Source organism: Chelonoidis abingdonii, chromosome 19, assembly GCF_003597395.2.
Source record: "Chelonoidis abingdonii isolate Lonesome George chromosome 19, CheloAbing_2.0, whole genome shotgun sequence".
Classification (NCBI taxonomy): Eukaryota; Metazoa; Chordata; order Testudines; family Testudinidae; genus Chelonoidis; species Chelonoidis abingdonii.
In genome coordinates, this window is record NC_133787.1 from 43,099,849 (window position 1) to 43,121,518 (window position 21,670).

The following is a 21,670-nucleotide window of genomic DNA, read 5'->3' on the forward strand; positions in this document are numbered from 1 at the left end:
GGGGGTAAGGGCGAGGGGATGGTGGATGCATGAGGGATGAGTGAGGGAGGTTTGGCAGGAAAGGGTGAGAAGAAGGGTGATGGGGGAATGGAGACATGATGTGAGGGGTTGTCAGGAAGGGATGAGAGAGGCCTGGATGGTGGGGTGCAGGGATTTGGATTGGTGGATGGATGGAGAACATGGGATGGATGAGGCGTGGCAGTGTAGGAGGATGAGTTGGGAGTGTCAATGGTGAGGGATATGTGGGTGGGGATGAGGCAGTGGGAGGTATGTGGGTGGTGGCATTGTGAAGGGGTGGAGGCTACATATGATGGAATGAGAGGCTGGGGACGTAAGTGATATATAGAGAGACTATGAAGGGCTGGGGGGTACATGGGCTGGGAGTCCACAGGTGGGGGTACATGGTTGGGGTGAGAAGGTGGGGGACATGAGGGGATACATGGGGGCTATGCAGGGTGGGTGAGGCTACATGGGTGGTGGGGGGGGCATGGTCAGGGGGTGCCCAGGTGGGGTATGAAGGGAGGAGGGTCCGGGTCGGAGTCCATGGGGGTGTATGGGCGGGGACACATGGCTGGGTGGGGTGAGAAAGTGGGGGATACATGGGAGCTATGCAGGGTGAGGGTACACGGAGGGGAGTCCACAGGTGAGTGTACTGGTGGGGTTCATCAGGGGGTGGGAGGTGCACGAGCGGGGGGTGCCCAGGTGGACGTACATGTCTGGGCGAGGACCGGGGGGAGGGGGCGATGCTGCCGCTTGGCCCCGCGCGCCCCTGGCCGCCCCGCCGTGCACTAGCGGCGCGCTCCCGCGCCGCCATCTTCCCTCCGTCTGTCTGTCCAGCCGGCCCCTTTGTCTGTCCGCAGCCCCGCCCGTCCCAGCAGTGGAGCCGGTAAGAGCTGGGCCCGGCCCGTCTGTTGGGGGGCGCTGGGCTGTCCCGGGGGGGGGCGCGCGGTGCTGGGCCGGTTCGGTCTGTGTCCCGGGGGGGGCGGGCGGTGCTGGCCCGGTTCGGTCTGTGTCCCGGGGGGGGCGCGCGGTGCTGGCCCGGTTCGGTCTGTGTCCCGGGGGGGGCACGGTGCTGGTCCCGTTTGGTCTGTTTCCCAGGAGGGCGGGGGGTGCACAGTGCTGGGCCGGTTCTGTCTGTGTCGCGGGGGGCGCGGGGCTGGGCCGATTCGATTCGATCTGTGTCCCGGCGGGGAGGGGGGTAGTGCTGGTGCGGTTCGGTCTGTGTCCCGGGGGGGCAGGGGGGTGGAGCTGGGCCGGTTCGGTCTGTGTCCCGGGGGGGGCGCGCGGTGCTGGCCCGGTTCGGTCTGTGTCCCGGGAGGCGCACGGTGCTGGTCCCGTTTGGTCTGTTTCCCAGGAGGGCGGGGGGTGCACAGTGCTGGGCCGGTTCTGTCTGTGTCGCGGGGGGCGCGGGGCTGGGCCGATTCGATTCGATCTGTGTCCCGGCGGGGAGGGGGGTAGTGCTGGTGCGGTTCGGTCTGTGTCCCGGGGGGGCAGGGGGGTGGAGCTGGGCCGGTTCGGTCTGTGTCCCGGGGGGGGCGCGCGGTGCTGGCCCGGTTCGGTCTGTGTCCCGGGAGGCGCACGGTGCTGGTCCCGTTTGGTCTGTTTCCCAGGAGGGCGGGGGGTGCACAGTGCTGGGCCGGTTCTGTCTGTGTCGCGGGGGGCGCGGGGCTGGGCCGATTCGATTCGATCTGTGTCCCGGCGGGGAGGGGGGTAGTGCTGGTGCGGTTCGGTCTGTGTCCCGGGGGGGCAGGGGGGTGGAGCTGGGCCGGTTCGGTCTGTGTCCCGGGGGGGGCGCGCGGTGCTGGCCCGGTTCGGTCTGTGTCCCGGGAGGCGCACGGTGCTGGTCCCGTTTGGTCTGTTTCCCAGGAGGGCGGGGGGTGCACAGTGCTGGGCCGGTTCTGTCTGTGTCGCGGGGGGCGCGGGGCTGGGCCGATTCGATTCGATCTGTGTCCCGGCGGGGAGGGGGGTAGTGCTGGTGCGGTTCGGTCTGTGTCCCGGGGGGGCAGGGGGGTGGAGCTGGGCCGGTTCGGTCTGTGTCCCGGGGGGGGCGCGCGGTGCTGGCCCGGTTCGGTCTGTGTCCCGGGAGGCGCACGGTGCTGGTCCCGTTTGGTCTGTTTCCCAGGAGGGCGGGGGGTGCACAGTGCTGGGCCGGTTCTGTCTGTGTCGCGGGGGGCGCGGGGCTGGGCCGATTCGATTCGATCTGTGTCCCGGCGGGGAGGGGGGTAGTGCTGGTGCGGTTCGGTCTGTGTCCCGGGGGGGCAGGGGGGTGGAGCTGGGCCGGTTCGGTCTGTGTCCCGGGGGGGGCGCGCGGTGCTGGCCCGGTTCGGTCTGTGTCCCGGGAGGCGCACGGTGCTGGTCCCGTTTGGTCTGTTTCCCAGGAGGGCGGGGGGTGCACAGTGCTGGGCCGGTTCTGTCTGTGTCGCGGGGGGCGCGGGGCTGGGCCGATTCGATTCGATCTGTGTCCCGGCGGGGAGGGGGGTAGTGCTGGTGCGGTTCGGTCTGTGTCCCGGGGGGGCAGGGGGGTGGAGCTGGGCCGGTTCGGTCTGTGTCCCGGGAGGGGCGCGCGGTGCTGGCCCGGTTCGGTCTGTGTCCTGGGGGGCGGGGGTGCGCACGGTGCTGGTCCCGTTCGGTCTGTTTCCCGGGAGGGCGGGGGGTGCACAGTGCTGGGCCGGTTCCGTCTGTGTCCCGGGGCGGGCGGTGCTGGGCCGGTTCGGTCTGTGTCCGGGGGAGGGGCACACGGTGCTGGGCCGGTTCGGTCTGTATTGCTTGGAAGGGGGTGGGGGTCGCACGGTGCTGGACTGGTTCTATACATATTGCTGTAGATGTCTTAGGGGTGCAGGATGCTGGCCAGGGTCAGGCTGTGTCGCTGGAGGGATGATGCTGGGCCTGTTCCTGTCTGTGTCGCTGGGGGTGCATGGCAGGCGCCCCATACCTCTTTGTTCCTGGAGGCCATGCAGGTGGCGCTTGGCCGGCTCTGTCTGTGTCACTGGGGAGCACTGGGCTGGCTCTGTGATGCTGGTGGGGGGGCGCATGGCACTGGGCTGGTTCCGTTTGTGTTGCTGGGGGAGGTGGTGGTGATGGAGCAGTTCTGTCCATGTTGCTGGGGGTGGGCGCAGGACGCTGGGCTGGTTCTGTCAGGGTTGCTGGGGTGGGGGTGTGCATGGCGCTGGGAGGTTCTGTCTGTGTCCCTGGAGGGTGATGGGCTGGTTCCCTGTATGTTGCTGGAGCGGGGAGGGATTGCTGCTTGTCCCAGCGAGCAGGGTCAGGTGTGCCGGGCTTGCTGGGCTGGTGAGTTCTCCTGCAGTCGGTCACTTAGCCAGTGGCCAGCTTTCAGCATGTGCATGCAGGGTTCATCCTGCAAAGCGGGGTTACCCTTACTCTGGGGTTAGCTTGGAAGACTGGGGCAAAGCCTAGCCACCTGAATGAGTTTGGCCGGGGACTTTGAGGGATTCAGTGGGTTTGTGTGATGGTTCTTCTTCTCCTTAGGTGAGCCCTCTGCCGAGGGAAGGACCCCTCTGCTCCTGGGCCAGGGAAACATGTCCCGTCGGAAACAGACCACTCCTAATAAAGTTCATTGTGAGTATTGTGCCCCATGCTATGGTGGCAGTCTTGCCTGGTCGCATTTCCTGGGAGTTGGGGGATGGCATGTGCAGATTGGGGGCAGGGGGGACAGATTGGGGGATGTAGAGTTGCAATGGTCAGACTGGTGCAGTTGTGCTGTGTGAGAGTGCGGAGTTAGGGCACTGGCTGCGCTCTGGCATGCGTGGCAAGGCTAGGGATGGACATGCAGCACACCTGAGTAGATATGTTTGTGCAGGGGATGCCAGCTGCACTGTCATCTCATTTCACAGGTGAAAGTGCCCTAGGAAATGCAGTGTTTGGCTTTTGGGCTCGGCTGGCGTTTTGGGCAGCAAAGGGAATTTTGGGCTGTGTGCTCTGAGAACATGGCTGGGTGCCAGGATCACCTGGTCTGGTCCTTGCTCTGCCACAGACTCACTGGGTGACCTTGGACAAGTCACCCGGGCCAGGTCTGCACTGCTGACCTATATCGGTATAACTAGGTCGCTCAGAGGTGTGAAAAATCCACACACCCCTAGGTTGTGGGAGAGCGTCTCCCGTGTCGACATAGCTACCATCTCTCGGGGAGGTGGATTAACGACACCAAGGGGAGGAGCTCTCCTGTAAGCATAGGAGAGTCTTCACTAAAGTGCTACAATGGCACCACTGTGGTATGTGAAGGCAAGGCTTTAGTCACTCTGTGCCTCAGTTTCCCTCCCTGCAGTAGTGATGATAATGAGATGGGTAGTTTAACTGGCTCATGGCCAGATAGATACTGCCTAGATTACACTCTCTGTTAGCTGAGAGGTCACCCTGTGTTTCTCGAGCAATGTCAGCACCCAGCATTTGGTTACTGTTGCAGTCACTGTGTGCGTCACCACTGACTGTAGGCAGACACGTAGTGCGCCGTCACTGGAGCTAGGAGACAGGCATACAAAGTTTCAGTGACAAAGGGGGCACTGCACAGCTCCAGCTTGTTTCTGCATGACTGCATCAGAGTGCGGGGAGTGGAGATGTGCTGTCACCCACCTAGAAGTATAGTTGGGTTTACATGCACCCCGGGGGCCTCGAGTGAGCTCATCGACGCGTGTTTCTCCTTTGAGAACTGTGAAGCGGGGGATGAGAGGCTGGAGTCCTTGCTAAGAATGGAATGACTGGTAGGAGTGCAAGCCTGAGAGCAGAATGCTGCAGCTAGAACAGGCCTACCAAACACCCCTCTTGGCTGATGCTATCACCTTGCGTGCATGTGTGTGTTTCTCTCTGCTGTCCTTATGTATGGATGAGACGGTAGAAATCTACACATGCTGCACTCTGCACAGCCAGTGGGTGTGTTTGGGGAGATTGTAACAGGGACCCTGAGACTGGGATTTGGAAAACACCAAGAGAGGCATGGGAGTGGGAGGAGGCTTCCATGGTGGCATTGCCGGAGGTGCTAGGGTGACTTTTGGCAGCTGCCCTGCAATTTGTACTGTCTGATTCCTATTCCTCTGTATTTGGCTTGGGACTGGACACAGTATAGCTGTGACTTGCTGCCTGGTGCATTAACTCTTGGGCCTTGTTTTCACAAGAGACGTTTGGGGCACTAACCACTGTGTGGTCTCTCCTAGCATGCCTGTAACACACCTTGCGTCCACACACACAGTTCACAGGCATTACAGCTATCATTTGGGTTAGATTTGCACATGTCAAGGGAGATCAGTGGATGAGAACAGTGACATAACAGCTCTCACAGTACAAATAGCCTTCCCCATCCTGTCCTACAATGCCTAGTTGGCCTGTCTGGTCTGTTTTGCTGCACCCCACTGCACAGGGGTGAAGTTATTCAGAAGCTAGTAATTTGTATTTATAGCACTGCACACACTGGAGTTCAGTTGTGCACTATTTTCACAGTGAACAAGATCTTCTATTTCTGCAATATCTGATTCTGTCACCATGTCTCAGAGGAGACCGTCATATGAACATGCTGCCAGCCGGTATGAAGCTAATATACAGGCTCTGGTATCCATCTAGGGAGAGGCGCTCTGGTACCAATTGAACTTCTTCACACACAACACGTTAATGTATGACCAGGTATCTGAGCAGCTGTTTGACGTGGGCATCACCAGGAGAAGCAAGTGGTGCCACAAGAAGAAAAAGGGACTGAAACGCCTATGCAACATGACCCAGGACAATAACAGTCTCTCCAGCTCAGGATGGAAAACTGACCCCTTTTATAATGAGCAGTACTGAACTGTCGGGACTCCCCCATCCACCCAGCCTGCGGAGAGCCCAGGAGTGCCATGCAGAGCACTTGTGACGGACGAGGAGCATCAGCTCCAAGAACTGGGTGAACTGTCGGTATGAGGAGTCAGAATGGGAGACAACAGGCATATTACTGGGATCTCTTCCTGGGGACGGAGATAGTTTGGGAGGAGGAGGAATTGGGCCACAGGTACGCAGCTTTTTATTGTACTATCTTCCACTCGGGTCTGATTTTGCAGGCTGGGGGCTGGACAACAGTTTTCTGAAATGTTCTGAACGCTGCCATTTATGATTGTAAATGGCCAGATACAGGCTCACAAGAGGGAAGAAGTGTTCACCTCTTCCCCACTCCACTAGTCCCTATTGTCTCCTCACTCAGCCACACTGGGACGTTTGGCAGTTGCATGTCCCTCTCTTTCCTGCCCAGTTCAATCCACCATTATTCCCTAAGTGTGGCACCCCCTCGTTGAAAGACCAGGGTTAGCTATGTGGTCTGTTCTTCCCAGTTAGCGCAGAACTACTAAGTTGTGTGGCTGCACTTAAATGGGTAGAATAGCAGGGGGGAAACTTCAGAAGAGTGCAGAAACCACAATAAAAGTGAGAATGTTGTTTCAAGTACAGTAACTCCTCACGTAACGTCCTCCCACTTAATGTTGTTTCGAAGTTGCGTTGCTGCTCCATTAGGGAACATACTCGTTTAAAGTTGTGCAGTGCTCCCTTATAGCGTCATTTGGTTGACTTTACAAGGGAGCATTGCACAAGTTCCTCTTCTCCGCCTCCTCTCATCCCTTCCTCCCTCCCTCCCAGCACTTCCCTCCCCCCCCGCCAAACAGCTGTTTGGCGGTGCTTAGGACTTTCTGGGAGGGAGGGAGCAAGTGGGGAAGCTGCCCCCCCCCCACCCTCTCGGCAGGCAGGACCACCCGGAACACAGAGTCTTTAGGGGCTGCAGGGCCCTGGGCTAAGAGGGCCCCAGGGCCCTGGCCTGCAGCTCTAAAGCCCCTTTCGGACTGCGGCCTTGCAAGCACAGGCCAGAGGACTTAGGAGGAGCTGGGGCAGCCGCGCAGCCAGTGGCCGGAGAGAAGCGTTGCTTCTCTCCAGCCACTGGCTGCATTTTTCAGGAACATAACTACAGTGTCAAGCGAGGAGTTACTATAGGCAAATATCAAGTACTATGGTCGTTGTATTTACATTTCATTGTATTGCTGCCCCTCCTGCAGGGCTATGGCAACTGATTAATACATGTTTCTTATATAATTCTGTTCTGCCATTTAATGCATGTAAAACAATCCTACCTTGCAAAGTGATGCAAAAATAATACAGGCCATGATGTTAGGGTACTGTAAGTACACAGCCTGTTTCCTGCTGATTTAAGATATGCAGTGCAATTCTTTTAATCCAGTGGGGATACCGGGGTAGTTCAGTTTAGCCTTTATTTTCTCCCAATCTTCAGGATTTATATCTGAAAACCTTTCCCAGCCATCATCCAACCCTGCAGTCAAGTGTGGCAGACATAACTGCCCTGAAGCTCACCCTCCCTCCGTTCAGAGAAGTCACCCTTCTCATCCACTCCAACAGTTCTGCAACAGAGCTCAGGCTTTTCCTCCTGCTTATATGTTGCTTTTCTTTTTGTGCCCAGGACCCTTTGCAAAATGGTATTTTTGACGTTCTGCAATAAGTAATCTTTGCTAGCTGAATTCCAGGGACCACTGGCCTCATTCCCTTCATTTCATTAGCACGTTAATCCTTCCTGCCCACCCACCCATATTCTTATAGCAGAATTCACACACCACTTACATCTTTTAACATCTCTGGGTGGAGGAAGAAAGCACCTCTCTTTCAGTTCCAAACTGAACATTAATTGTGACTTGTACCAAATCCTTTGATACCAGGAGAGCTAGATGGGCTATTGCTGTGGTTATTAACTTCCCTTTCTCTTTTTTCATTTCAGTGCCCTTACAGCCATATGGACATGCCTGAACAGGGATGGGCAGGTGCATTAGCTCCCCAGTGAGCAAGTTTCAGGTCCTGGAAAAGGAAGTGTGGAGAAGACCTGTGTGAACAGGGACTTTGGTCCCTCCTTGAACTTGTCCAAGTATTTAGAGGCTCCTCTCAGAACTCGTGTAGGCTGAGCCGGACAGGGGACTTATGTAAGGCTTTTGCCAAAGTGCGAGAGATGTGAATGGAGGAGGCAGGGTCCCAGAGGTACAGGGCTCAGGAAAAACTCCCTGCCAAGTTGACACCATCTGGTCTTAGCATCCATGCCTTCCCCTCCTGCCCAGCACCATGGGGGCCCTGTACCACCACAGCCATTCTCAGGCATCCCCCTCTTTTACAAGACTGCGGAAAGGATAACTGGAGCCCAAAAGAGAGGGACTATCAGGACCTCCGCATGCTCTCTCTCTAACTCTGGTGACTTGTTTTCGTATTGCAGCAACCTGCAGCCTTGTTTGTATTTAATAAAATTGTGGAAAAGCATCTGTGAGTTCAGTACCAAGCATACTGTCCTTTATCCCCACAAGCCACTCCTCGTGCTCCTTTGTCAAAGGGCGTGCAACACCACCAACGCAGGAGCTATATGAATGCATACAAACAACGAGAGGAAAATCCCACCACCCTGGACTGGTGCGTCTGGCCTATCTGTACCCCATCAGTCCCCTGAGAGGCTAGGTCAGTGTAATAGGGTAGAGCTTAATGAGCGTAACATTGAATTTCCTCCCCTCAGTTCCCCACAGGCACTCCTGGACTGTGTGATGTGGGTGGATGCTGAGCACCTCAGTGTAGCAGCCTGTCTGTCCAGCTGGGAGTGGTGCTGTTCCTTCCTCCACTGCTCCTGGAAGTAACCACCTTGGTTTCACATGTGATCTGCAGAAAGGCAGCTGTTAGCACATCACTCATGGAGACAGAGGTTGATATTATTGATAGGAAGAGCCCCCCTCTGCACACTCTTGCAAAGCCCTGTGCTTAGGAGAATCCTGATGTCACTCACTTGGTCCAGTCACACTATGTGTGTGTTCAGGAACCCACGGCAAGGCCCACATCCCGTGGACTAGGCTGGGAGGGACATGTCCCACCAATAGTGCCAGATTATAGGAATAGGAACCCTAATTATTTGACTCCTTTAGTGATCTCTGGTGCATTCTCCACCTTGCTGTCATAGCCTTGCCCCCCCCCCCCCCCCCCCCACAGACATACGAGTCTAGCATGGTTCCCTGCTCATTAGTAATAATCCAGGAAAGCAATTTACCACAGGAGAATGAGGATCTTATGCTCACAATCTGTTGGAACCAGCTCTCCACAAGTGCTGAAATTCTGCATTCTTTGCTGCTTGCCTCAGGTCTCTCGTACCTTGGTCCTGCCAGTCTGAGGTTGCGATGGGTACCCAAAGGACAGAAGCAGCAGTCCACCCAATGGAAATCATTCTCCAGCACTATTTGGAATCATCCACTGGGTGAGGGGATGTGTGACTGGGAACTGCTGCTTTCAGACACAGGCCTCACCACAATATCCTTTGCTACCTTGCCTCACACACATGGTAACTGCTTTCCAAAAGCTCCAGGAGAAACCGTCCTTGCTGAGCATGCAGCCTCAGCTCCATTTCTGACAAAAGAATTAGGAAATTGTGCTGGCAACCAGAGGCTTGTGGGAATTTACCAGGGGATTATGGGAATTTGACCTCCTTTCCCATAATTCCCCTGGAATTGCTGAAGGCTTTTTGAACTCTCACAACTCACGGCTTCGTCAAGCACGCCAGGGACTGTGGGATAGGTAGTGAGAAGGCAGGGCAAGTGTGGACGTGGGACAAAACTGTAAGTGAAACAGCTGCCTCATATGGACATGCTGTGTCATTGATACCTGTGCTGGTGGCTGTCCCAGTGAAGTTTTTTAACTATGGAGGCACCAGCCATAGCTTCAGATTTAAAGCAAGTTTTGCACTTAAATCGGGGATTTAATTTCTTTGTTATGTACAGTGCATCTTCTCCAAAATTACAGCATTTACAGGTCTGTCGCATCTTAGGTGTATTTAACATGCGCGATTTACGCAGTTGGCAAAAACAAGAAAAAAAACAAAAACGAGAAAAATAACAGTTTAAATACTGTTTCTGTAGTGTGGGCGATTTTGCCTGCCATTACACTCCGTGTAATTTTGACTATACGCGATTTTCGCTTTATGTGCTGACTGCGGAACGTAATCCCAGCGTAAGATGAGACAGACCAGTACTCTGAGTTGTTACTGAATTTCCTGAGAATTTACAAATAAAGCCAACAATTAGTTTGGGTTAAAATGGATTTAGAAATTAGTCCCTTGAAAAATGTAACACCTCATGTCAGGTTTTTGTTTATCCCAAACAATCTCAGCTCGAAATCTGCACAAGTTTGGCAGAGAGGTGAAGCGTGGTCTGGTGCAATAATGAATGTTCTCTGTATAGAGAGGCTGAGGAATCGAAGAGCTGCCCTATCTCGGCATAGTATGGGGAGTCACCATTTTCCTGGAGGGCAGGTTGGCTTCACTTCCATTGGGAACAAAGGATGGCAGTGATCATATTTGCTAAGGGCAGCCAGTGTCCTCAGTCCTGTTGAGAACTGGCCATTTTGAAAAAGGGAGCTGTGTATGAGTTTCTCAGCAAGATAATTTTTCAGGTATGAAGAATAACACACAGAATGACAGTATTTGTTTTCAGAAGCTTACCTGTTACATCAAATCTACTCAGCTGAGAGGCTAGGAATGAGAACTGATGAGGACAGGAAAACACAGGCATTTGGGCGCGGGGCATGTGCAGGGGAATGTGGTGAACTGCAGGGAAGGTGCATTTGGCATGTGTGGATAGGAGAATGTAGCAGACAGGATGGTGGGGACACTAGGGTGCACTCCAGCTGCTTTGTGCTGCTCTGACAAAGCAAAGAAGCTGTAAACGCAGCTTAACCAGCCACTATGCCCCAGCTGCTTTACACGGCTCCATCATGGAGTAAAGCAGCCTGATAGGTTAATTAGAAAAATAACAACAACTTCCAATCATTATAAATATCCCATGGTGGCATTTTTCTTGGGTTTGGAACTTCTTAATAATTTAACAAAGAAATTCACAGACAAAAGCTAGATTAAAATGGAGTTAAGGTCTCATGTTACGGTGCATGACAGTAATTTAGGGTGAAATACATATACAGGGATGTTGTAATTACCCTAAAATCAAGCATTATAAACCCAGGAAATTCAGACTTTTGGTTAAATTTAAGAGACAGCTACACATGTTAAGTTCTGGAAATGCACAGTAAGGCACTCAAATAACCTTAACTCTGCCCCCCAGTGACACCATGAAGGGGGTCAAACAAGAGAAAACGTAATGTGTCTTTAACAATCAATCAGTTTAATCCACTGGTTCTCAACCAGGGGTATTTGTACCCCTGGGAGTACATCAGCTCATCTAGATATTTGCCTAGTTTTACAATAGGCTACATAAAAAGCACTAGTGAAATTAGTACAAACTAAACTTTCGTACAGACAATGACTTGTTTATACTGCTCTATGTACTATACACTGAAATGTAAGTACAATATTTATATTCCAATCCATTTATTTTATCATTATATGGTAGAAATGAGAAAGTCAGCAGTTTTTCAGTAACAGTGGCTGTGACACTTTTGTATTTTTATGTCTGATTTTGTAATCAAGTAGTTTTTAAGTGGGTGAAACTTGGAGGTATGCAAGACAAATTAGACTCCCGAAAGGGATAGCTTTGTCTGGAAAGGTTGAGAGCCACTGATTTAATCTAATGTGTCATCTCAAGCATTAGAAGGCACTTATGAGAATGGTCTGATTATTGCATAGGGTCACTGCAGGGCAAAGTTAAAGTTGTGTTGGGACCCTACCTGTGCATTACCAGACCTTACCATGGTTGATGTTCTTTTATATGTAACCCTAACTCTGAACGTCTGAGTTTAGAGTGCCTGATTTGGGGCTAATTACAACATTATTGTGACATCTTTTGCCCTAAATTACTGATATTCAATCTCAACCTTAACTCAATTTTTGCATGCTTTTTGTCAGATAATCAGGGTGGATAAAAATCAATCCTTCCTTCAAAAAAAAATTAGTTTTGTTAGATTTTGCATTTAAATAGAGCTTTTCTTTTAAAAAATAAACCTATTAAAATTATGATAACATATATTGAGGACTAAACTTACAATAACCTACTCAAATAGTTTAGATTAAATAAAAAGCAGTCAAACAGTATCTGTTTGTTTGCTGCCGAAATGTTAAGGAAAGTTATTACTGAACTCGTAGGAGTCGCTGGCTAAGCATGGGGAACCAGAGTCTAATGCTAAACTAGCTTTTGACAGCAGCAGCCTCATCTACAGGTGCAGAGAGAATATTTTCTTCATTTCAGTTTATTCAGCTAGTTTAGTTCAGTGACTTCAAAGGTGAGCACCAGCTAGGAGTTGAACTGGCAAGAAAGTTTGTTTTCCTCATCCAGTCAATGAATAAAAATGAGATGTGAGTGAGTAAGAGCTACTGGTTCTGAAATCTTGAAGGCCAGATGCCCAGATCCTCAAGGTGTTTAGGTGCCTAGCTACCATTAGTTTTGTGGCAGGGAGGCCCCATGGGTGGAATTCACAATGGGACAGAGAGGTTGCAACACTCAGTGTCACGCTGCACAGGACCAACACTGCGATCTGTAGAGCTGAGTTAGGGGCGGGGGCCTCTATATAATCCCTGGGGTGAGAGGCCTAAGAACGGGAGCCCCAGAAGCCAGCACACCAGGCAGGGGGCTGCCTAAGGGAGCCAAAGGGAGATGCGCAAGAGTGTGTGCTAAGCCCCCCAATCTCTCTTTGGAGAAAGGTGCCTAAGCCCAGGCTGCAGCTAGCGAGCCATGAACAGAACCCTGCAGCCAGCAGCGTAGGTGCTGAAGGGGTTTCTTGCGGGAATGAGGTAGGCACCTCGCAGTGTCACGCAAAATGGAGACTGGTGGAGGACAAATACTGAAAGAGTGATCGGAGCAGGAGGAGTGGCCCAGGATCTGTTAGGTCTCTCATTCCCATGCTCTTGCTGGAGTACCAAGTCAGCTCCATATCAGAATAACCCATAGCTCAGCGGTGAGAGCACTCTCTGGAGAGGTGGCAGAGCCCTGTGGTGGCAGAGCCCTTTCTCTTCCCCTGGCTCGTGGAACGCCCTGGGGCTTGGTGTGAGACAGGCACCCAGACGCCTAGTGGGAGACAGCAGTGCACATGCCCCAAGGCAGAAACTTTGGTGTCAAGTGAGTTTAGGCACCTACAGAGTTGATGGGAGTTTTGTGGATCACAGTGGGGCCAAAGCTGGCACTTGGGCAGCTCCCCCTGAGGCTTAGGCATCTAAGTGCTTTTGTGGCCCTGGGCCCCGGTCAGGTCACTGCACTGACTGCCGCTAATACGGCCTTTCATAGACCCAGTGGAGATGCCAAACAGGGTTTGAGAAATTCATTTTTCCCAGTGTATCTAGCACACTTCATGTAGTTCTGTTTAGCTAATGAGAAATAATGGTCTTAGCCTCCAAGGCCAGAGGGGACCCCGGTGTTCAAGTAGTCTTACTGCCAGCATAACACAGGCCACAGCACTTCCCCAAAATAATCCCCCTGGACATACAATGTCACAATGCTGAGTCTGTTGCATTTTTAATTGGATTCCAATTTCCATCCAAATGCAGCTTGATACAGCTCACCCGGAAAACGGATCATCCAAGAAATGTAGCACTTGTCATTTGCTAACAAAATGTAAAACACGTAACCATTAAGAATCTGACTAAGCTGTGTAATTGCTTAAATGTGTGTAAATATAGCACATCCTGCTGCTCAGCACAAACCTGCCGAATCTAGTGGAACAGCTACATTTAACTGCAAATCAACATGTTTTAATGGTTACCAATACTGAGAACCTTTTAAAAAATGAATTACAAATACAAAACAAGATTAAAAACCAATTCTTAACATTAGTCCACCTTGCAGGCAGTGTGGCCATATGGTGAAAGCATACTCTGTCGGTCCCATCTGGCTGTGGCGTGAGCATATCTTGGACTAGAAGAGGGTTTCTTCTGGCTCTGTGTGCCAGGCAGGAGATGTAGGGAGAGAATGGGCAGGACGCAGTGTGTTTTTGGTGGGGAGGGGTGGCTGGGGTCAGGAGTTTGTCACTACCAGCTTCTAACAATTAGCCCCATGCTAAGCAGGCACAAGGGTGTTGGTGCCATGGGGCAGGACAGTGCAGAGCTTTCAACAGATTCTTGCTTGAGGCTGATAAGAGCGGGGACTCGTGTGTCTGAGCAGCTTGGTGCCTGAATGAGCTCCTGGAAGAACATGCTGAAGAGTACTATGGAAACGCAGCCATCTGACTGTTCTGTCTTTGTGGCTGTCAGGGGAGCAAGTCTTCGCAGGGCTGGAGGAGCAAGCCCGCCAGGCCATGATGAAAAGTGACTTTACTGGAGCCTTTGGAGACCAGCGGCCAACAATTCACCAGCTGCAGGATCAGGACTCCAGCAGCAGTGAGTTCAGCACCTTCGGGTAATGGATGGAGGAGACTGAGTGTGTGGATGGCTGGAGGGTGCAGGGTGTGTGTGTACACCTTGATGAGTCCTGTAGCTATTGACTCTTTTAGGGTTGGCCTTAAGCTGCTGCATAGGGCCTCGAATGATTGGTTTGTGTGTTCCAGGTGACAGTGAGGGTGAGGAAGAGGAGACCACGCAGGATGAAGTCTCTTCTCACACTTCTGAGGAGGATGGCACGATGGTGAAAGTGAAAAAGGAATTAGAAAATGCAGAGCAGCCTGTAGCTGGAAACCAGCGGATTGGAGAAAATGAGGCAAGCAATTCATTCCCTTGCAGTACGTTCTGGTACCTCCCCAGAATGGAGGTGCTTGGGCACCTACTCAGGTCTGGCTCAGTTTTCTTTATGGGGAGTGGTGCTATGTATCTTGCCTTCTCCAAACATGGGCCAAGGCATGTAAGATACTGGTTCTGGGGAACTCTCTGACTGCCAGGAGCAGCTGCTCTGGGGTAGGGGACAGAAGGGGTGGCAGAGGGAATCTGAGCTACATCTGCTCAAGTGAGCCACTCCCAGAACATGGCACTGGACACTGCTCCTGTCCCCACTCTGCTGTCTCTCTGATCCACTTCCATCCACCCTTGCTGTTGATTACCACCCAGGCCCATGCAGTGTAGTTATAGCCATGTGGGTTCCAGAATATTCAAGAGACAGGGTGGGTGAGGATATTACCTTGCTCACCTTGTCAGCCAGGCCCAAGTGTCTTCCGTGTCCAATTTTTCTGCCTTGTACCACCTGTCTGCCCGGCACAGGTCAGAAAACATGCCCTACCTCACTCCTCGCTGACCTAGGTCCTTGGCAGTGGGGAAACTGTTCCAATGGCTCCACCATGCAAACAGGAGGAAAGAGCCTACCCTATGCAGTGCCCACAAGACACCTGTGGACTCTATGGCGTTTCTGACTCTTCTGCCTTGTGGGCTATAGAAGCTCTGCATGAGGTCGGCTTTTTCCTCCTGTTTGCACAGAGGAGCTGGGAATAGTCCCGCACTGCCAAGGACCCAGGTTAGAACGGAGCGAGGTCGGACATATTGTCCGAGCTGTGCAGGCAGTGAGGTGATGTGAGGCAGAAGGGTTTATGGAGGGTCCTGCTGCAATGCACATGAGAGTGGGGTGGGCTGCGAGAAGGAAATCTCTTTTTCTGACTCTTACTGAACTGACTTCTCCTTGTTCTTAGGTGACTGAGGATTTGAGTACAGCGCCCATGCTGGGACTGTCGCAGTGCCCACTCTGCCAGCTGGAATGTGGGAGCAGAGAGCAGGTCATTGCTCACGTGTACCAGGTAGGAGATTTCTTTCCCAGGAGACATCTTCCTTATGAACTTAGATAACCAGGGCTCAGCCCTCTCTCGGGGTGAAAGGAACTGAAGAGATAGAAGGACCTGGAGGAGCCCTTTGCTGGCCCCACGTTCAGACTCGACACTGGAGGAGGGGCTGCAGGGTTATCCTGATTCTGATTTTGTCAGTAGCAAAGACACATTTCCAGCTGGAAAGTAATTGAAGGTGACTGTGGAGGCTGCAAACCAGAATGGTGGGTGAAGAAGCAGCCAAGCGCTCTGGAACGTGGCCTCTCTGCCACGCCCTGTCTCACAACTCCAGGGGCTGCCCTCTGCTAATTTTGGCCCCGGGTGGGAATCTCCAGCTGTTTTCAAACGAGGCATAGAAACAGCTTTGCAGTGTGCATTGGGGCAAGACCCATCCTGCTTGCCTAGCCAGTCCTGTCATGGGTCCCACCCATCGAAACAGCTGCTCTTTTACAGAGAGAGCTGCAGCTCTGCACCAGGCCAGCCCTTGCTGGGGCCTCCCAGAGCCCTTCTCTCCGCGCCTGCCCCCCACCAGGTTAGTGTTTGTACAACTAGTAATGAAACCCTTTCCTGCCCCAAACCAGCAGCCATCAAGGGTAGCCCTGTGGGTATGACCGAAAAGAGTCACCCCTTCTGTAGGCCGTTCATTCTAACCCATCTCAGTTCCCAGCTGCCATTTACAGTGAGGCTGCTTTTGCAGACACCTTCCCTAAGTGAGCATGATCGCGCTTTACACAGAGGAAGCGCTCCCTGAGCTGCAGCAGTGAATACTGCAAGTGGACTTGGTCCAGGCTCTTCCGTTCTAAGAGCCTGAGCCCTAACCGCCTCCCTGTGCACCGACATGAAGCTGTAAACAAGCTTCACCTCCCATAACCAACATGCCTACCACTGCAGTTCATTTTCAAGGGCTTGGGCTTTGCCCGGGAACCTACAGACAAAGGTTCTGGTGGTAGCAACAGAGGCAAGCCAAGTACCAAGCCCTGGGGAGGAGCTGAAAGATTCTCCATGCTCAGCGAGCGTTTAACAGGCAGAGCAGGCTTTCTGGGCAGGTTGGCTACTGAAAACCTAGGGCTTGTTTTGCAGCACACTGCAGCTGTGGTCAGCGCCAAGAGCTATATGTGTCCGGTGTGTGGCAGAGCCCTCAGCTCCCCAGGGTCTCTGGGGCGACACCTCCTGATCCACTCAGAGGATCAACTGTCAAACTGTGCAGTGTGTGGGGCACGCTTCACCAGCCATGCCACATTCAACAGGTGAGACTTTCCTCCCGCTTCGCTTGGGGTGGCATGCAGACACGTCAGGCCCCGAGAGTCACAGGACTGCTTCAGGTGAAGCCACCGGATTGATCACCTCAGCCTTTGGAGACTGGAGTAAAATGTTAACTACTGCTACCCTGCACTTGTGGGAGAGCTGGAACTATTCCCCAAGGGAGCCTGCTTCCAGCTGAACCTCGCCACAGGCAGATCCAGAGTCTATGCTCAGGGCTAGAACTCCCTGACCATGCTGTCTAGAACTGGCTCCCTAAGTCCTAGCCAAGCCATGCAGAACCCACTGGGATTTCCACCTACAGGAAAGCAGTGGTGTTTCCTTTACTCTAGAAATTCCAGTGTCTGGTGGAGCACTAGAGCCAAGCTCAGTCCCATGCTGTTCCCCTGCCCTTTGTCCTTCCTGGAGGGATCGTCGGGCCACCAAGTCTCCGGGAAGGGCAGGTGGCTCTGAGGCTCTGGTGGATGAGCTGTTCAGTAGCAGAATTACAACTGAAGCATGAAATCCAAAGGTGCCAGGGCTGGAGCATCTGAGTGGCTAACTGGGTAATTCCTGAATCCAGTCTCCTCAGCCTTAATTCATTGCTGACATTGCCCCCACATCCTTTATGTGGGTGCTTCTGGCAAATGTGTCCAGGTATGTTAACATCCCCAAAGCCCTTGATACGCACCACCATCGTGGGCTGTTAGTGGCTGGGCCATTGCCTCTCCCCTGTGCTGGGGGCTCCTTGCAGGGCACACTGTGTCAGCAGGAGATCCTTGATTCTGTTCTTTCTGCTTTCCAGTGAGAAACTGCCAGAAGTGCTTAGTGCAGATTCCTTGTCCACCCTGCACAGCGAGGGCCCTTCTGGTGCTGAGGAGAAGGACATTGCCTTTAACACCCCTGTGTATCCTGCGGGCATCCTCCTAGTGTGCAACAACTGTGCTGCCTATCGCAAACTGCTGGAGGCACAGGCTCCTGGCGTGCGCAAGTGGGCGCTTCGTCGGCAGAACGAGCCACTAGAAGTGCGGCTTCAGCGCCTGGAGCGGGAGCGCACGGCCAAGAAGAGCCGGCGGGACAATGAGACGCCAGAGGAGCGGGAGGTGAGGCGCATGCGGGACCGAGAGGCTAAACGCCTGCAGCGCATGCAAGAGACAGATGAACAGCGGGCGAGGCGGCTACAGAGGGACCGGGAGGCCATGAGACTGAAACGTGCTAATGAGACCCCGGAGAAGCGGCAGGCTCGGCTCATCCGGGAGCGCGAGGCCAAGAGGCTCAAGCGGCGCCTAGAGAAAATGGACATGATGCTTCGGGCCCAGTTTGGCCAGGACCCCTCTGCTGTGGCTGCTTTGGCAGCCGAGATGAACTTCTTCCAGCTGCCAGTGAGCAATGTGGAGCTGGAAGGCCAACTGCTGGGCAAGATGGCCTTCGAGGAGCAGAGCAACAGCACGCTGCATTGAGCTGCAGCCCAACCACCACCATGGCTCCACGTGGCCCACTGGACGCCAGCAGCCTGGCCTCTGCCGCTCCCTAGTGGGATGCTCACATATGGCACCTATCTGACCCTTCCCGCCCCCACTTCTCCCACAACAGGCAGATCTAGGCTGCTCCTGCACATGGGAATGGAGCTGGGAGGCGTCTGCTCAGGCAGCACTGGTGAGAGTGGGCTGTTGGGATACAGTCTGCTCCAGTGGCCGAGCCACAGCCGATGAACAGAGGGAAAATAAATTAATTTTTTGTGTAATGAGTCACCTTCCATGCTTCTTGCTTCCTCCGGGGCTTGGACCCTGGTAGTGTAGCTGGCTGCTGTGGTTCCTTTCTGCAGGTGGAAAGCCTTTCCCAAACGGAGGGCAGCCTGGGCCTCCATTCCCATCCCAAAATCCATCTGGCTAGTGTGGGGGGGTCTCTAGTAGCATGAGTAGTGGCATAGAGGACTTTGGCCACAGCACAGGGCAAGTCGTTCACCCGTGGGGTCTGTAAAAAGGATGGGATACTACCAACCTTCTGGGATGAGGACTGTAGCCGCACTAACCCCAGTAGTGTTGTGGCTGCCCTTTGGTTCCAGGAGCACTCATGACATGCTAGGAGAAAAGTCCATTCTGGCTCCTAGGAACTCATTTTAAGCAGACAGCCTCCCAGACAGGGTGGGGAAAGGGAACAACCCTGGGAAACCTGCTCCTCTGTAAGCAGCATGGCAAGAGTGGAGGGAGGCCTTGCTTGTGGACCGGGGAGGGGCTTGGGGGAGGAGTTCAGAGGCTGTGCCTTGCTTAGGGGTGGCCTTGGAGAAGCTGGCAGACATGGAGCACGGTGGAAACTTCAGGGTAATAGAGGGGGCTCCTGTTGCACTGACGGGGTACCACCTCCGAGGTGATGCTCTGCTCCAGTGGACCAGGCTAGGACCTAAACGTGAGACTTGGCTTCAAACCCTGGTTCTATACAATGAGATGCTGGGATCATGGGCAGGTCACCTCACCTCTGCACCACGATTTCCCCATCTATAAAATGGGCCCGATTAAGGTCTGTGAAGTGTGGTATGTGCAGACTAAGGCCAGTCAGCAGCAGGGGTAGGAACTGAGCTGAGGCCCTCCTGCTTCCTAACCCTGGGCTTCATCCATGAGAGCATGAGACTTTAGGGGAGCAATACCGCTACCTCTTTCTGTTATTTTCTGTTAGCATTTTTCTTTGTCACAAGCAGCTCACTTTTCCCAGTAGCCTCCCAGCACCATTAATGTGGTGTAATTTGTCATCTTGTACAAAATAAAGTGTTACACAGATTAGACAGGCACATTGTACAAACGATTCCTTCTGAACCTTTTACCAACTTTAGTGGAAAGTGTGCTAAATGTGTAGACACCACAAAGGACAGAGGATTGCTCTGTGCCCTTTTGGAGATTAAGAACATGGGCAGGAAATAACCAAATGAGATTTATCATAGAAAAATGCAGCTCATACATTTGGGGGAAATAATCTGAAACACAGGTACACCCTGGGAGGAAGAAAATGAGGAGCACTAATGCTGAGAGTGGGCAGAGATATAACTAAACACTATTATACAGCAACTGCAAAGGTTAAAGTCATTTTGGGCTGCACAGGGAAATGTACCACAGTAGAGCAGAGGAGCAAATGGTAACCCTCGTGTATCTGTTTTAGCGTTACTGTGCCTAGTTCTGGCAGGAAAGGGTTCCCTAGCCTCTGTCTGCCACAAGCTGGGAATGGGCAACAGTGGATGGATCACTTGATGATTCCGGGTCCTGTTCATTCTCTCTGGGGCATCTGGCAGTGGCCACTGTCAGTAGACAGGATATTGGGCTAAACGGACCTTTGGTATGACCCAGTAGGGTCATTGTTATGTTCTTATTCTTATGTACTTTAGGTTATATTGCAGGAGTGGTCAAACCACAGTGCTCCGTGCCACATGTGGCTCTTTTACAGTTAAAGTGCAGCTCACAGAGCCGCCCCCTCCCCCCACATCATTCTCCACCTATCAGCCTGGGAAGGGGGGAATGCGGGGCTTTTGCCTTGCAGCAGGTGTTGGGGCTAGGAGCATCTGCCAGAGGACGATTAGTGCCTGCTGTTACCAGGTGGCCCACAATCTAAAGTCCCCCCCCACCCAGCTTGAGTCATCCCCTCCCAGGCACACACCTCCTTTTACTCTCTAGGGACCCTCCCTGTAGCTCTCAGCTGTTAGCTCTGCATGAACAGGCAGCAGCAAATAGCTGGGGGCTGCTGCTTTAGCTCCATGAGGAGAGGCTACAGTAAAAGCAGCAGTTCTCCCTGCACCTCTCAGCTGTTTGCCGCTGCCTGGCCTCTCCCCAGGGCTGCAACTCCCAGCTTGCCGGCTCCAGCAGCTGCCATGTAGGAAGGACCCGACAGCGCATGGCCAGCAAACTCTGGCAAAAATCTGGGTGGGTATGTGACCACACATTCTCTGCCCACACATTGCCTCTGTGGGGAGGGGTTTTGGGGCTTCAGGCCTGCGGGGCATGCCTACCAGGCTCAGCCCTTCAGCAGAAGCCCCAAGCCTGGCAGGCGAGCCCAGGGTCTTGAACTTCTGAAGACTGCCATATGTAGCTTGGAGAGTCAGTAAGTTTGGGCACCCTGTTATATCCAGGGCTGCCCGGGGGGCTGGGGCAGGAAGTGAGGCAGTTTGCCCCAGGTCCCTACAAGAATATAGTATTCTGTAGTATTGCAACTTTTTTTTAATGGAAGGGGCCCCCAAAATTGCTTTACCCCAGGCCCCCTGAATCCTCTGGGTGGCCCTGATTATATCATATCTTGGCAACAAAAACTAAGATTTTTGTAAATGAAAATGTAGAAGTTGCATAGTTGAGCTAGAAGAGTTACAAGCATGACCCTTTTCTCATCCCGATTCCTTAGCCTGGTTAAGATTGATTGATTGTTTTTGAAGAGTTGGTGCATTTCATTCTCACACACACAAATGCACTACGAGGCCAACGGATCAGGAAAAGTCTTAAATGCTAGTCACTGTGCTCACAGATCTTTGCTTCATTAGCCCACTTCTCAACCACAGCTGGGGCTTTCCTCCACATGAGCACTAGGCAGCTGACAGATTTCAAGGTTCCACTGTCCCTGGGGGTGGGGGAAGAGAGAGAAAGGATGACAACACAGTAGTCAGAAAGACTTTCAGCATCAGCTCAGAGGGCAGAACTGGTTTTCCTCAACACTTTTCCAATAAATTGACCTTTTTGTAATGTTGAAGGTGAAAAGCCCCCACCCTTTTAGCACATGCTGCAAACCCCACTGCTGT

General features: G+C 53.0%; 2 protein-coding genes across 2 annotated transcripts; both read left to right on the forward strand.

Moving 5' to 3' along the window:
* Positions 1–809: 809 nt before the first annotated feature.
* On the forward strand, positions 810–15,542 carry ZNF821 (zinc finger protein 821). Its single transcript, XM_075073858.1, has 5 exons — positions 810–886; positions 3,487–3,576; positions 14,177–14,302; positions 14,470–14,640; positions 15,535–15,542. Exons 2-5 carry the CDS (start codon positions 3,537–3,539, stop codon positions 15,540–15,542), a joined length of 345 nt encoding a protein of 114 aa, XP_074929959.1. The 5' UTR covers positions 810–886; positions 3,487–3,536.
* On the forward strand, positions 15,539–18,646 carry LOC116838690 (zinc finger protein 821). Its single transcript, XM_032804071.2, has 3 exons — positions 15,539–15,639; positions 16,744–16,910; positions 17,708–18,646. Exons 1-3 carry the CDS (start codon positions 15,562–15,564, stop codon positions 18,360–18,362), a joined length of 900 nt encoding a protein of 299 aa, XP_032659962.2. The 5' UTR covers positions 15,539–15,561; the 3' UTR covers positions 18,363–18,646.
* The last annotated feature ends 3,024 nt before the right edge of the window (positions 18,647–21,670 follow it).